The following is a 16,946-nucleotide window of genomic DNA, read 5'->3' as shown; positions in this document are numbered from 1 at the left end:
CCATTTGGAGAAAAAAATGCAATAGGAATGAGATCCCTCCTTCACTTCTTCATCCTCTTTGCCTCTTCCCAGTGAGCCACACCTCCTTGCATGTAAGGGAGAGGGTTTCTGGTAGCAGGACTTTGGAGTATTTCAGTTTACAGTGAAGCAGAGGCAATACTACCTATCAGGAGCACATTACATGCAACAATCCAGAATATCTTAAATCTGGGACAGGGAACTTGTGGCCCTCCATCAGCCCCAGGTCAAGGATTTATTTATACATATTTAAAGACCACTTCTCAAAGTAGTATATATAATAAAACTTTCAACACAGATATCAGGAGATCTGCTTAAAATAGTATACATACAGTAATTACCAATGAAAGAGCTAGCAAAACTTTTAAACAAATGTACATGTCTGCATAGATGTGCTGAAATTTTTTTTAAGTGTTAAGCAGTCACCTAAAACATTAGAGAGCATCATGGGAGTTGTAGTCCCACATTTGGAGGGCCACATATTCTGCACCCTTGCCTTAAAGCATAATGAATGGTTGTTTCCTCTTGAAATAAAATAATTTTATGTACAGTTATACAAATTTATTAGGATGAACGCTTGCCAAATCTGAAATTAGTAACACTTTTAATTGACAGCATTTCTTCCTCCTTTTTAATGTCTGCTGTTATATTTGTGCTGCCTCTTAAATGTGTTCATCTTAATTAAATCAACCAACCTCCGGTCTTCTCTCCAATGCTTCTTTCATTAGTGGGTGAAGTTCTTCCACTAATTCCCTACATTAAAAAAACCAAAGAGTATGTTATGAAACAAAGTTCTTCATAAATGAAATAGCAGAATGACTAAGCTTTGACTCTTAACAACAGAAATTTTATATATTGGTCTGTCACACTGTATTACCTGGGTTATGAAGGCGCCCTAAAGACGTTAAAGCAAAGATTATGGGATAATGCACACAGAGACTTGCGATCTCGATCACACAAGGTCTGTAGCCCGCTGGCAGTAGGACTACAATACGGGCATGTCTTTAAGTTAACATCTTACATTAAAAACCTGAAAGTACCAAATTATCGAAGGTTTTTCACCAAAGCCAGACTAAACATCTTTCCTTCTGCAGTGTTGGATGGCAGGTTGAGAGGAGTTCCCTACCAGGACAGACTTTGCTCGTGTGCTCAAGACATTGATTCCATAAAACATATTTTGCTGCACTGTGAGAAATATGAGCAAGCCAGGGCTATTGCCCTTGCTGGTACCTTTCCCGGGAAAATCAGAGGCTCACTATGTCAGGTTCCTATTGGAAGACCGGATAAATGCTAGAACATTAGCAGTGGCAAAGTTTTTATTGGTGGTTGCAAGAACCAATGATCCCTATCCTTAAGTTTGAACAAAATGCTTGTTTAACCTGGAGGTAGGCTGTCTGAATTGTGCATTGCTTTGTAACAATTTGTTGGGTCTCTGGACCATAATAAAGATAGATTGATTGATATATAATTTACAAATCACCCAGTTCCGGTGTTTATGCAACAGAGGCCTGCCCAGAGTATGCCCAATTCTCTTCCTCATTGTGAAACGTGCTGTGCTTACAATAGGGTTGCACTGACAAAGCACCATGCAGCAGTGAAGCAAATGGCAGTCCCTGTTCATGTGGTCTTTTGCCTGTCTGTTAAAGCCCTGTATCACAGCTGTAATGTGTATACGTTGCCATATGCAATGTCATGGGTCTCCAGCTTCCATCATCAACTTCCATCATCACTGGCTACACTGGATGGAGCTGATAGGAGCTGGAGTTCAACAACACCCAGAGGCTCCTATTCCTGCTGCAATGCACCCTCAAATACAGAGGACCACCCGCCCTCTAGGAGTTTATGTAACTGACTTATATTGCTAGGAAAGGAACCATGAAACCAGGGGGAACTACCTCACCTCCATTTGTCACTTCTGAGATATATTTCCCCAGATTAGGAGAATAAGCTTAAACCTCAGTCCAGAGACGAGGCCACTAACAAATCCCAGTGGGACATTGCCAATGGGCCTTTGGCATCTCAGGGAGTATGTCCTCCAGAATCGTCTCCAGACACAGAGAGTGGTGCCCCCAAGAGAACTGGGACAGAGAGTGAACACACAAGGTATAGCATTTGGGCTTGCTGCCTAGACACCAGCAATATTTTTGGTAATCAGAAGACTCTTATAGAGTAGTCCTTCCAAATTTAAGATCAGTTACATCAAGGGTAGGCAAACTAAGGCCCTGGGGCCAGATCCAGCCCAATTGCCTTCTAAATCCGGCCCGCAGACAATCTGGGAATCAGCGTGTTTTAAAATGAATAGAATGTGTCCTTTTATTTAAAATGCATCTCTAGGTTATTTGTGGGACATAGGAATTCGTTCATTTAAAAAAAAAAAAAAAGGTCTGAGGGACAGTGGACTGGCCCCCTGCTGAAAAAGTTTGCTGACCCCTGAGCTATATTTTAAATCTTTGTCCATGCTGCTTGGGAGTGTATTCCACTTCATCATGTGTCTCCCAAGATAAAACACTTGTCTTTGTTTGCAGGTCATTTTAAACTATATTAAAAATAAACTATGGTTTAACATGAAACACTTTGCTGTCCCTTGCTGCTGTGAAACAAATCAAGAGTCTGGCTTGTTGTAATGTGTAAATTTAGCCTCGTGGTTTGTTTAGCTTGTTACCTGACATGCAGCTGGAGCAGGGGACGAGTGAAGCAAGAACCTTTCTGTAGTATACACCAGCATGCTGCATGTTCACATTAAACCAGTTTGTTTCTAACTATGGTTTAATATGAGATGTAAGCTGGGCCACTGCTAACCATTTATTATACTAAGGGTGCTTCCAGACAGGTGTTTATTGTGTTATTGGCGCGGCTCACACCTTCAGGTTTTACACAGCATCCGCATAATGACTTCAGAATCAAAATGCCGATCTGAATTCCGCCCCTAATTTAATGCCCTTCCTGTTGAAAATTTTTTACTTTTGGTGATATTAAGCCTCCGTTTGTAAGCATCCCAAAGCAATTTGAACAAGAAATTCATGGCACATCAATACCTGAAAACGAGAGAATTTGTTCTTCCAAAGCCCAGCACAAGTGACTCAGTAATTTCTATGCTCTCAAGTCTCATCAAAGGCACTAGTTGTTTTAACAACACACCAACAGATGGAGTTCCTATAGCCTAAAAATACAATAAATTTAAACGGATATAATCATTAAAGCAATTAGAAAAGAATAACAAAAAACGTACTGCTTTAATAGGTTTTGCTGGCAAATTTGAAAAGCATGTATTATAAAACAGAATTAAGTGGCTCAACAGTCATGAATAAGAGAGCGAGGATAACTCCCCCTTTGATTCTGTGGGGTCTGAGGAAAAAAGGCTGCTGTGGTGTCTATCTGGTCACAGGTCAAATGGCCAAGAAGAGACTCTTCTTCATTCCTTTCTCTCTCCTGCTCCTGGGATGACCCAGAGGTGCAATAGTAGGAAAACTTCATATAAAGTCAGATGGGTGGCCACCCGAGAGCCTTTTCTATAGTGGCTCCTGACCTTTCAAATGCTCTCTCCAAGGAGGCCTATCTGGAGACCTTGTTATTATCATTTAAGTGCCATGCGAAAACATTTGCTTTCCCAGGCTTTTAAGAACTGCTAACACAAGCATTCTTGGAATGCTTTCGTTTGCTGCTTCAATTTGCTATATTAGTTCGCCTGCTTCATATTATTATCATTGCTGCTGTTGTTCTTTTTATGTCTTACCATCCTGGGAACAGAAATTATTCTGAAGGTGTGGAAGAAATGTTATGTAAATAAAGAAGCAAAATGTGGCTGCAGTGTGCCTCAGAAGCAAATCTAAATGCCGGTTTTTGCTTGCTTGTTTTGTGGGGTGGTGTGCGGTTCTACTCTCGCCTATAAAGATGACAGCGAAGGGTTAGGTCAAACCAAGTGAAGGAACCAGCCAGTTATTCTTCAGAGTGCCCAAGAGGACAAGAACTATGAACTCAACAAAGCAGTTTAGAAGCATGTTGGATCAAAAAAACTGCCCGATGCAGGAATTGTCTGCCAGTTTCTGCCAAGGCAGAAAATGACTGTGAGTTTACAGAAGAGAGTATCGTTTTCCCTTTGCTTTGTTACACATCTGCCTTCTATCACGAGTTGCAGAGCGCTGCCCAAATTTTTTAGAGGTGCACCAGAAATAATTGGGGCAGGGGATCTGCAACTGTCACACAAATGGTATGCGTGCATAAAAAGGTTAACATACTTCCCATATCTGCTCTACGCCATGAAAGGCATTTTGGCAGAAAGTCTGTGTGACCTTAATACTGGAACAAAAGAGCAACTGACACAAGTCAGTTTGGCAACACCACTGAATAATTACCACAAGGTAAACGTGGCATATAATAAAAATTAGAACAGCCTTTCGTCAGACTCAAGCAAAACAGACGAAATATAGGTACCACTGCCAATGTGGGATTAAAAATCACTTTATCATGACTCCGGCCATTGAATGGTTCATCTAGGTATGGTAATGGTTCTTCAGTTAAGTCCTATGGGGCCTACCAAGTTTGTTTCCAGTTCCAAAGAATCCCAACTTATTTATGGGTTAGTACTTCTGGGGCAAAAAGCAGGCCAGGCCAGCAATATGTAGGTTTTTTTAGTCTTACATACTAAAAAAAAAAAAAAATGGTATGCAGGTGGCGCTGTGGGTTAAACCACAGAGCCTAGGACTTGCCGATCAAAAGGTTGGCTGTTCAAATCCCCGCAACAGGGTGAGTTCCTGTTGCTCGGTCCCTGCTCCTGCCCACCTAGCAGTTTGAAAGCACGTCAAAGTGCAAGTAGATAAATAGGTACCGCTCTGGCAGGAAGGTAAACGGCGTTTCCGTGCGCTGCTCTGGTTCGCCAGAAGCGGCTTAGTCATGCTGGCCACATGACCCGGAAGCTGTATGCTGGCTCCCTCGGCCAGTAAAGCGAGATGAGCACCGCAACCCCAGAGTCGGCCACGACTGGACCTAATGGTCAGGGGTCCCCTTTACCCTTAACATACGAAAATATCTAAAAGAATGTAGTATAAGCACTGATAACTGGGAAACACTGGCCTGCAAGTGCTCCAGTAGGAGAATGACCTTTACCAAAGGCGTCATGGACTTTCAAGAAGCATGAACTTGGGACGAAAGGGAGAAATGAGCTAAGAGGAAGGCATGTTTGACAAACCCTCACCGTGATCAACTCCCACCTGGAAACCTATGTCTCCACTGTAGAAGGATGTGTGGATCCAGAATTGGACTCCACAGTCACTTACGGACACACCATTAAAGACCGTGTTCATGGAAGACAATCTTACTCAGCTATGAGTGATCGCCAAAGAAGAAGACGCTTGATTCAACGCTGACAACTATGAGTGGTGAAGGATCTCAAATCCAGCTCTGCAATGGTTCTAGCAAGGTCTTTCCTAAGGGTGCTACAGCTCGGTAGTGATGTATGCACTTTGCCTTATAAGCAGTTATGGAGAACCTGTGGCTCTTCCAACTATGCTGGACTTCAATTCCCATCATCCCCAACCCCTGGGCCATGCTGGTGGGGAGGTGTGATGGAAGCTGCAGTCCCACAACATCTGGAAAGCCACAGGTTCCTCACTCCTGGCTTACAGATGGCAATGTATAGAAGGACTAGGCTTGAGTCTTGTGTGAAAAATACACATCATATATAAACATATTTCTCATTTGATGGCCAAGTCATTTTAACGAAATACCACTTACCTTGTTATCGTAACTAACAGTACCATCAGGTGTGGTAGCCATGATCTCAGGAGTCGAAACACGCAGATGGCCGGGGCTCATAATACTGGGTTTTGCTGCTCCAAAGCAGAGAATAAGGTAATTTCTCCATAAAGTGACATAATGGTCTCCACTGCTCGCTGTACTGGTTTTCTTTGCATTCACAGGGCTGCTGGATACGTTGTTTTAAAATAAAATTAAAAAATCAGTTTGGGATATTACTTTGTTTTATTATTTTTCAAAGAGGAGACATTATAGCAATATAAAGGGGCTGATTCAGTTCAGCATAAAATGAAATTCATCTAGAAGGGAAGGATCATAACTCAGTGGTAGAGAATATCCTTTGCATGAATACAGTATTGGGTTCAATTCCTAGAAACACCAGGTAGAGTTGGTATAAACTCCTGTCTAATACCCTGAAAAGCCACTGGGAGTCAGGTGTTGACAATACTGATGGACCAAAGGTAGCTCCTGAAGTTCTAAACTATGGCTACAGCAACAACCTAAAAAAATCACTCAGTGCTATTTTTGTTGTTGAAAAACATGCAGAACTGCTTTACATCTTTTATACTTCTCACTGCAAGCATGTGAAGGCGTTCACAGCAATTATTTTTTGGAGGTGAAGAGCTAAAGTTTAGGGGCAAATGCTTTCTCAATACCACCTATAAGAAGCCACAGTTGTACAAAGATTTTAAAACCAGGTACCCCAATTCTAAGCGCAACTCTGCACACTGGACTACGCAGGCTCACAAAAACATAACCCTCCTATCAAATATATGCCATTCTGGTAGTTCCCTGATCTGTAGAATTTATTATTTAAAAACAGTGAATACAGACCAGATCTATCAGTGCAATATGAAATACTGAAAACCAAATAGTAGTAAAATAATGGTTGGTAGAACTTACTTTGGATCAACCAAAGGCATGACCAGCTGCAGCCTTGTAAATGCGTAAGGCCAAGCATAGCTGAGAGCAGTGGGACAATGCTTTGGTAAATTCTCTTGTCGAAGGAAACTGAAAAGGCAGAGGACCCAGGGATCTTTGACGGACTGTGCAAATATCCAGACATGGGAAGGACTTTTTACATCATAATGGCTATTAACAAGGACCGCGTTCCATTCTACCAGCCACTGCAAATCCACATTATGGGTTAATGGTAACGTTGCCTGTGGGGGGGGGGGGAAGATTTTTATTTTGAAAAAAGAAAGAAAATCGCTGTCACCGTATTATTTCAGAGGTTGGCCTGACCCATTTTTTATTTTCCTGATAAGCTGCCCTTTCAGTAGGCTGCTGTCAGGGAACTGACATCAGAGGAAAGGGAGGTGGTAGGGCTCCCAGAGGCTGGGAGGGAGTCAGCAGCTAAAGCAGGGACCAGCAGGGGGAGAGAGGGGTCTCTGGAGGAGGATCTCAGGAATGCTGAGAGAGACGCAGCAGCCAAGGCAGGAACTAGCAGGGGAGAGGGAGGGGTGAGAGACACGTCCAGCGAAAACAGCGGGGAGGTGTCAGAAGCAACCATAGGGAGACCCATGCTTCGCCGGAAGCTGCCACGTCGTGAGTCCAGGAGACGCGTTTCCGTTAAGGAGCTTCTTTGCTGGAAGCGCTTCCGCAGACAGCCACTGTCAGACTCTACGAGTGACTAGAGCAGACATGTCTGAGGAGCTCTGTCACACACAGAGGTTTGTGGAGTCGCACAAACTCTGAGGGAGCACAATTTTAAGCACAAGCAGCTAATCATCCCATCATAGCTGCCCATGTGTCCTACGTAATAAAGTAGTTTTCTTCTTGAAAGGCTGTCAGAGGACAGCTCTATGTGAAGGGCTGTCTCGTTCAAATCTGTTTTAAATATTTTTTTAAAAAAACATTAAGAAGGAAAAACAGGGGACTTGAAGTTATCCAACAGCAGTTAGCACCTGCACTGCAGACTGAGCAGGCACAGAGGTCCCTTGGTCATTCTTCCCACTATAAAATGCACCGTGTGGTATTCAGACTAGATCTGTTGACATTAACGGACTTAACTTAGTCATGTTCCTTCATTACAACTTAGCTAAATACCAGCCATTCTGTTTAAATGATAGCATTTATTTCCAAATTTGCATCAATCCAAAAAGCTCGCCATGTACATATGTGTGCCCTCTCTTTTTGGGGATGCATTTCCTCTTTTGGGGGCACGTGTAAGTAGCAAATCTGCATTTGGACCTGGATACTGGCTGCCAAACCCTTGTTTGAAGAGATGGAAACACTACACAACCTGCAGTGTATTTCATTGATCCATCATTCATTCTGCTCAGGGTTTATCTACATTGGCAGAAGTTAACAGTGCCTCTGTGTTCCTGCTCCTTCTGCACCTGTATGCAGTCAGAATCAGTCCATGGTTTATTCTCTGTTCCTTAGTCAATTTGCGACATTGCCCCACTGACTATACTAAAGGTACCTTGCTGCATTCTAGTGATGCACACTGATCCAATAACTGTTTAGGCAGGAGATCTGTTTGAGTGGAAGATTCAATCCATGAAAGGATTGAGGCTATTAAATTAATTATTAAATTAATGGGGTAGTCTGACTGTACAATAGATCTGAATCTGGATACATGCAAATCTCTGGATACGGCTGGTAATTAAATTATGAAACCAGTTATTACCTAATATTCTGCTAAGACGTTGAAAATATCAATACAGCTACAATTACAGGCTGATGTGATGGAACTTCAACAGCGGATCAAGGAGATTACCTGTGCTCTACTGAGTAATAAAATCTAATGCCTGAAGCAACTCTAAGAGTTTCTTAACATACCTATAATCTTTGTATCTGCATTCCAGTCTTTTTGGAACATTGCAGTTTCTGTTTATTTAGCACATATGCATTGTGAACAGTTAGAGGATAACAAGAAGGTACTTACTGAATCTGAAACGGCCACATGAATGAAACTTTCCAGAATAGAAGAACTTAGTTGGTCCATGACATCAATCATAGGCCTATCGTCATCCTGTACATGTGAAGGTGACAGAAATTAAGTCATTTTTTTAAAAAGAGTGTTTGAAGAGTAAGATATTTACTGTGACATAAGCTTTTGTGGGCTAGAGTCTACCTCATCATATGTATGAAATAGACAGTGTGACGGGAGAAGCATTAAAAGAGGAACAATCTCATATTGAAAGCAGTGATACCACGTATGAATCAACCAACTGAAGTCAACAAGCTCATGTATGAGTCCAGGCACATCCAACCGTTGCAGGTAAACACTCAGTTTACGTGACATCCAGGTAAGTGAGCAATTTACTGTTTTTGGCAACTTAGCCACCTTATGTCCTGGTTCAAGTCAAAATAAATTTGGTCAAAATGGTCAGTGTACTCCAGTTCAGCAGCCACTCCAATTTCTGAATGAGAACTGGTTCTAACTCATTTATATCCTTTGCACGAAACAGAATTATTCTGAGTGAGTCAAAGTGAGCCATTACTGCAGCAGCATTACTTGAAATTTTGTGAGACTGCAGTTATTCACTCCCTCTAGTGCAGTTGTTTAAACAGCCAAAGCAGAATCATCCACTTACAAGAAGGAAGTTTCAGGAGGCTTGAGGAAACCACAAGGTTTACTGAAGTACAAAAATAATTGGGGGTGGGGTGGGGGGACTAAAAAGAGAGGACCCTTTTAAAAAAAACCAATGAGGAGTGAGCATGCTCAGTGGCCACTGCAAAACAACAGAAGGAGGTGGAATGGCTGACTGGAACACTGAAGAGCTGTAACATTCTGCTGAAGGTCCCACTAGCACGTTCACTGTTTTCGATTCCTAGCTCCCTCACAATTCCCAGAGGCACTCCTGACAACTGTAGCCATCCGGATTCATTTTGTGGACCAACCTTCTCCAAGGATGATGTCCTCTAGATGTTCCTGACCATTGGACCATGCGGGCCGAGAATGGTGGGAATTGTAGTCTAAGGCATCTGGAAGACACCAGACTTGGGAAGGCTGCTGAAGAAACTCCACTCCCACACACTTCCCACCTTTGAACATTCTTCTTGCAAGAATTGACTGCTCTTCTACTTTGAGTGAGGAGGAATGCTAAACAGGGCACGAGAATACTCTTCCCATGGAAGCACAGCCCAATACTTATGCCATGACAACATCCTGATTCATGCTCTATAATACACTTAGCACAACCAGTAATTTCTATTTTTTTAATGTTTCAAATTCTTTGCAAATAAGAATCCAATTCCATTGGATTGTAGGACTCTTTCAAATATTAGAGCTGTGATAAATTAACAACTGGCAAAGCGGGTCAGAATAAGTATCTAGTTTAGTGTGTGTGTGTTGTACCAGAACTTCTGCTTCATTTTTTGTGCTTACAAAGTTAATGCACTGACAGAAGCTCAACATGAGGTTAATTGTTGGATTTAGTTCAGTGTTTGCAGAACAGAAGTGCCCATCATAAAATGCCATACGACTTAAGACATCATGTATTGAAGGGATGAAAAACTAGCCTGCTGTTTACTGAAGCATTCCAATGGCATGAACACAAAATATTTTGTTCTCCACTTAGCAACTTACTAACTGGGAACAAGGCGCTCCATGCTTTTGTATTTGACAAACAAGAATTAGTATTCTCTATGGTGCAAAGAAAAATGCAGTGCATGAAATCGTTTTATTACACGTAGCTGCCAGCTGGACGGACATGATGTATCGGCCAATTCCATATTAATAAACATAACACTTTCTAGTAACAATGCTTTTTTATTATTAAAGGAAGAAATAACCTCCATCCAAGAACCATTTGTGTATCTGAAGGAATGTTAGAACAGGGGTCTGAAAGACTGAGAAACAAGAAATATGGGTTGTGTCCAGCTGAGTTCTGCTCAGAGTAGACTCCCTGAAATTAACGGACCTAAGTTAGTAAAGTGCATTAATGTCAATGGATCTACTCTGAGTAGGACTAACACTGGATGCAACCTCTAATTTCTTTAAGTGAGCACCCAAGATTTCTAGGTAAGGCGGGAACCATTTTGCACAGGGGTTCCATTTCCAGCCCCCGTGCGTGTTGGCAGAGAGCATATGAGTGTCCCCCACCCTGTTCCACCCTGCCTCAGCCCCCTGTTACTTCCCCACATTCTGACCTCTTACGGGTCCAAAAGGACCCACATGTCGGCAACAGGATGCACCTAAAATGGCCACCGCCTGTACATATTTTGCCTGTCACGAATCCTGCCACATTTCATGTTGCTATCAAATCTAGTAAGAGGCCTCATTCTTGCCTATCTTGAATGCAACTCAGCAAATAACCATTAGAATGAATGGAAACAATGCAGCATGGTGGATTGCACTATTATCATGTACTGGATAAAGGCAAGTGAAGAAATCAGATGACAAATCAAAGGAGTCCCATATCCAACTAAGAATATTCAGTTAGTGTGTTAGATTTTGGGAACAACCATGGGGCAAATAGCAGCTTTTGGAGTGAAGGAAATTAGCATCATGAAAAGGAAACCTACATGAAATGGTTAACTCTCTCTCAGTGTTGTGGTCCCTGCTCTCCACGGCTTTTATTTAGGTTTAAAATAAACAAACCACAGGAGATCTGATCACAGATCTGCCTGCTGCCATGCCTAGCTTGGCCCTCTGTCTATTCATTCCCACAGTTCCAGTGGTTATGCAAATAAAAACTAAAGGAACATAAAAACTTAAATCTATGATCCGTTTACTCAGAAGCAAGTCCCACCATTTCCAGCGAGGTCTTGTTGGTGCATAAAAGCACGCACAGGACTGTAAGCAAAAGTCCATTTTAAAAGCAAAAGGTAATACAGCAAAACAAATTTTCATTCAAAAACCCCCCAAATTACTTGGGGAAATTGTATTTGTAATGCAGGAATGAGAAGTCGTACCTCTGCTTGTCCCAGCGCAAGAAATAGAGCGCGGATCTCTCTGAGAATCAATACTGCCAGTTTACGTGTAGCGACCTGGAAACTGCAGAGTAACACTAGTGCAAAACCTTCAACAGCATGTAGAACGTTGGAATATGAACTTCTCTCTGTCTGTGTCCTGTGAGCGGATCCGTTCGGTATCAGCTGCAAAATGATGTGTTTGTATATTCCAACATACGTCATTAAGCTTCAAGAGTTCATAATGTTAAAATAATGAAACAATAGTATGCAATGTGAAATTTAAGAAAAACGAAATGAAAATAAGATCCATGGCCATTGTGATACAATCCATTTCTTATAAGTTAAAAGACGGTTAGCTTTAGATATGCTTTATGATAACAGTGCTAAATACTTATGCCATAATCTTTATATGCAATGTGTCATTGCCCCTGGAACTGCAACATTTCTGTACTTACAGAACAGGGAGGTAGACACATGCCTTGCTGGATTGGGCTGTTTTGTTGGTTTTTACAAATAGGACTCTCCTCTTAGAAAATACATTTGCGTTTTGTTGCACAATTTGGTCTGCTAAATTTGACCTCTATATGTTTGTTTACACAATTATTCCGGAATAACACCCCACCCCCCTGAAGTCCCACCCGTTTAAGCATTAATTAATAGTGGTCCAACTGTGAGGGCTGAACTGATATAAAAATATCGCCATGCCCAATGTGCAAATTAAACAAATGTGGCTCTAATTTAAGACACATCAATGTATACAAAAATTTAGCCAAATTGTTCTGAAATGTGATGCGCTACTTTTGAAGTCTTACCTCTGTAGACCTGCCTTTTGCCTGTTCGCTGGCTTTTCCGGGAGTGTGCATTACCAGTTTCCATTGCGTAAGCAACTGTAACAGTAATTTTAAGGACGTGTCCAGGAGGCTATGATGCATATCGTTAACTTCACGCAACAGGAAGTTTGTGAAGCCAAAAAGCACATCCTCTCTCCAATCAACAAAATCAACTAGCAGGCCCTGAAGTGAATTTTGAGCGATGTGCCGAAGTTCATCATCCATGTGGATAGAAAGCCTATGTAAAAATAAAGCAACTTTCGTGTCAGAAATTACCCAAGTACCAATTTGTGATCAGCACACACCCAGGCTAGCCAATCATTAATCTGAGGTAAAAAAATTAATAAACCTATTCTCAGTCATCGTGTACAGCACCACTTGTAAGAATAGAGTGCAACTTTAGAATTTATTTTATGAATTACCAAGGCTGCAATTCTATACCCATTTCCCTTGGAGTAAACTCCAGTCAATTCATTGGGATTGTTCCCCATGAGAGGAACTATCACTGAAAAGCAGTGGCACAGTTCTTCACAATCAAGGCAAATGTGGCCCACCAGACAACTACTGTGGCCCAGGGCGGGCCTACCTATGGAGTGAAACAGCTGCCTCAGGCAGTGGAAGCTCCCCAAAGATGCCCCACCACCGGCAGAGAAGTGGTGCTGGCATTGGTGTTGATTTCTAGTGAGATCTTGTGAGATTTCCAAAGACATCTTGTGAGATCCCACCAGCAATTGGCAGTACTTCCAGCAGAGGCGGGTGGTGCTGGCAGAGGCAAGTGGCTCAGTGGCAAGAGCAGCAGAGCGGCAGAGTGGAGTGCACTTCCTGTTTCACCTCAAGAGGTGAAATGGGATGCACCACCCTTGCTGTGGCCTGACAGGTGCTTGACTCCTCTTTGACTGTTCTGTGTGTTCAGCCAGGCAGCAAATACAAGGGGTTTATCCAAGCCCTAGTGGGTAGACATCTATGACTAGCAAGCTACGCTTGGCTTGGTGAGCTACAAGTCTAGAGTTTTAGGACTGAAGGAGAAACAAGCAACAAAAATGGTAGTTCTCTTAACATCAGAACTGCATTTCTTCACACAATGACAGAGTTGAAAGGCTCCACCCAACTAAGTTCAGAGGTAAGCTCAAGGGGGCTTTAGACTTGTTTTTTCGTCTACGTCAATGCCCCCATGACAAATGGCAAACCGGTTCTGAAATGGAGGAGAGTGCGATGATACGGCTTTAAAGAAAAACAAGTCAATAATTGTGCCGGGCTACTTGCAAGACCCCTGTCAGGCTAAGTAACTCTTTGAATCCCAGCCTAAACAAGCAATCTATATGTAGCTTTATGCAGGCATGTATCAGCACAGATGAACAAACACTGATTGGACAACACAGTAATCAATTCCATTCTCTCCACGCAAACAATAACCTGAAAAGACTGATTCATGTTGCATTATGGAAAGGTGATAATTCACCACACCTATAATAGTTCCATCCAGCTAACTCCGTCACAAACCGAACAGCCTTTACACCTTAGTTCCAATTATCAGTCTTTTAACATTTCATGTAATTTACCTTGAAAGCAAATCAATCAGCTCCAGTTTAGACATTCCGTCAGGAAGGAGTCGTGGAATAGCAGCAACACATGTCCTGAAAAGGTCGATTTTTGGTTTTCTTTCACCTCTGAATATAAGAAAAAGAATTTATGCATTACTAGTCAGTGCCTAAACATGAGGAGAAAACAACAACAACAGGCGGTATTCAATTAAATACCTGCACTAGAGCAACAGGATTTCCCCCTTCTGCTGCTTGCTTGTACACTGTTCCCCAATTTGCTCTGAAGGATTGGTGGGAAAACCCAGAATAGATTTTTTTTTTGGGGGGGGGGCAGGGGGAGAACAGTCTGCTAACCAAACACTCACTTTAGTGGGGAGTGCTTAACACTTCCCTTCTTGTCGTCTCCCCATTGAAAATCCCCTCCCATAAAGCCCATGCTTTTCCATCTACAAAAGAAATATAACTGAGTCCCCCCTTTTTTGTGGATGGTGATGTTTAGCAGAAAAAGACATGACATGGAAATGGAAAAGCAACTCCCTGCCTGCCCTGCCCATGTCTCCCTCAATTCCTCCAGAAAAACTTGCAGCCAGCCAGTTGAGAGACTGTTACATGGCCCTGTGTTGTATCATCTAGTTCTTGCCCAGAAAGGGATAGGCATTCATTCTATTCATTAGCAAACTCTTTTTATAAGACCTGGTTTTTTCAGGGGGGGGGGATGGGGAGAAAACCCACAGAACAGCTATGCGCTAATCAAGTTGTACAAATTCACTTAAAGTAATCCATAACCAAACACGCACGTGATCATATCTTCAGGTTCTTTGTTCAACATCTGTATGTTAGTGAGCATCATACACCGCCCAACTTCTTTATCAAGATGTCTCAGTATGTTGTCTACAGCTTTTCTTACTTGAGAATAATATATTGACATGCCTGGAAAAATATACAGTGGGTTGATATTGGTTCATTGAATAAAAACTTAATATAAAATCTAGAATTTTAAATTTTTACATATATTAACATAAAATCCAGTATTGTAGTAGTATTCATCTCATGTGTAAGGTTCAATGGCATATATGCAGCACGAAGTGTTTCTTTGATACCCTGAATATGAGTGATCTCTAGCCCTCACAAGTTCACATAATATGGAATGTTCAGAAGAGAGTTACTAGGAAAATATTTAGATTTTAATGCTTAAATATCTCATAGTTTCCAACCATAACACAAAACAGGTAGCATGACCAATCACAATAGATGACCAGAGTTGTAGTCCGTAAACGACCCAAGATTCTTTTTGAAGATGGGCAATTTAACAACCAAATAAATAAATAGTCCACATCATTGGAGGCCCTCATGCTGACAACCCCTGCACAAAGCCACAGCAAATACATTATAAATTCAGTTAAAAGCACTTCCTGGTTGCCACTGACAACTAGAAATTATTTGCAGGTGACCAGATGGTGACTCAGGTCTCCCTGACTTGCAGTACCATCTCCAGTATGAATCCAGGCCTCACACATACCCGGTTCAGCTCATTATGCTAGCAACTTCTGCGAACTTTGCAAGACTGCTGTGCAAGTTCATAAACTGTTAAGAAACATGGCCTGATACTTGCCTATCATCTTTGCTTCCTCCTCTGTGAGGGTTTTGCTCAAGTATGTTTTCTTCACTCGTAACGTGTTCCCAGAAGGAAGCACAGCGCCAGTAACAGGCATCGGAGGCTCTCCATCTTTTTGTTGCAAGCTATCCGCAATAACCAAAAAGGCTCTCAGACCAATATTCATTCTCTGCAAATTCGGTGGGAAGCAAAGAAAGAAGCAGTATTAACATAACCTTCTAAAGACAACAACATCAAACTGCAATATTACAAATAATTTTGTTTACCCAACAAATCGGGGTAGCGAGAACCTCCAGCCCATGGGTCGGACTTGACCTGCAAGGGGTTCAAATTTGTCTTGTGGGGCTGTTTCCCAGCCTGTCTGATGCCTGATGTCCTATATGTGAAGCACGCAGCAGGAAGAGACACTGATGTCAACAAACCATTGGGAGCCTTAAAGTGCATTGGCAAGAGAAAGCAGGCTTCAGCTCTACTGCTCATCAGCTGATGGGCAGCAGAAATGAAGCCAGTTGCACCAGCTGATATAGCAAGTTCATCAGAGGCAGAAATCAGGCTTTGGGCTCTACCACACACCAGCTGATTGGCTTTTAAAGCTGAAGCCTCAGATATTTTAAAGCCCTGCACATGGCTCTTTGCACACCAGGTGACTGACAGGTGAGCTGCCCAATCAACGTGTCAAATTTGGGCCACAAGGCTAAGAGCTGCCCTGCAGTGAGGAAAGGCTTTCTCAATCTGACCCAATATGTGCTAGATGGACAGAGCTGTCTGAGGGACTTTAATTTCAGGAGCACTGATCAATGTCGAACTGATTTAACTAGCACTTGACTTGCAGAGTCTATACTGAAAATACCTGGAGATCAGTGTGGAGCGATCAGAAGTTTACATGGGGTTCCATGTTGCATAAGCAGACTGGGGTTCCAATAAGAATTTAAAGACTGACAGAAGCACATTCATGTGGAAAACGGTCCTGTGAACATGTGGGGTGATGAAGGACTGTATCTCAGCCTTTTTCAAGCCAGAACATGACTTCACTCAGGCAGCTTAGGAAAGCAAAGAACTCTGGGATGCAGGGAACTGTGCCTGCCTCCCAGAGTTCTTTGCTCTCCTGTCTCCTTCACATGACAAGGGTCATAACTCAACCTATTTGGGTCCCCAGTAGCCGTATCAAATTTATGTTTTCCACTATACTCAAACCAAAAGTACCGGTAATCTGTTACAGAATGTAGGGTACACTCGTACAGTTTTTCAAGAATGGTGCAGCTAGCCATTAAGTCTCGTTCTTGCTCTCTCCCTCTTTTTGTCTTTGTATTCTGTGTTGTTGCC

General features: G+C 42.2%; 1 protein-coding gene across 8 annotated transcripts in view; it reads right to left on the bottom strand.

Annotated features, from left to right (window-relative positions):
- FRY (FRY microtubule binding protein) overlaps positions 1 to 16,946 on the bottom strand; it is a 183,338-nt gene that overhangs the window by 66,539 nt on the left and 99,853 nt on the right. For 7 of the 8 annotated variants that reach the window (XM_082220213.1, XM_082220215.1, XM_082220220.1 and 4 more), the window contains 10 exons: positions 15,621 to 15,792; positions 14,806 to 14,938; positions 14,027 to 14,134; positions 12,450 to 12,705; positions 11,638 to 11,820; positions 8,663 to 8,749; positions 6,673 to 6,932; positions 5,749 to 5,938; positions 3,054 to 3,178; positions 714 to 771 (listed from right to left, as the gene is read on the bottom strand). In XM_082220213.1, coding sequence (XP_082076339.1) covers positions 714 to 771; positions 3,054 to 3,178; positions 5,749 to 5,938; positions 6,673 to 6,932; positions 8,663 to 8,749; positions 11,638 to 11,820; positions 12,450 to 12,705; positions 14,027 to 14,134; positions 14,806 to 14,938; positions 15,621 to 15,792 — 1,572 coding nt within the window. The remainder of the gene's footprint in view (positions 1 to 713; positions 772 to 3,053; positions 3,179 to 5,748; positions 5,939 to 6,672; positions 6,933 to 8,662; positions 8,750 to 11,637; positions 11,821 to 12,449; positions 12,706 to 14,026; positions 14,135 to 14,805; positions 14,939 to 15,620; positions 15,793 to 16,946) is intronic. The other variant, XM_082220214.1, reaches the window with a different exon arrangement.

Source organism: Podarcis vaucheri (genome assembly GCF_965113315.1).
Source record: "Podarcis vaucheri genome assembly, chromosome: 4".
Lineage (NCBI taxonomy): Eukaryota > Metazoa > Chordata > Lepidosauria > Squamata > Lacertidae > Podarcis > Podarcis vaucheri.
The sequence above is the reverse complement of the archived record's forward strand: the minus strand, read 5'-3'. Positions and strand labels throughout refer to the sequence as shown.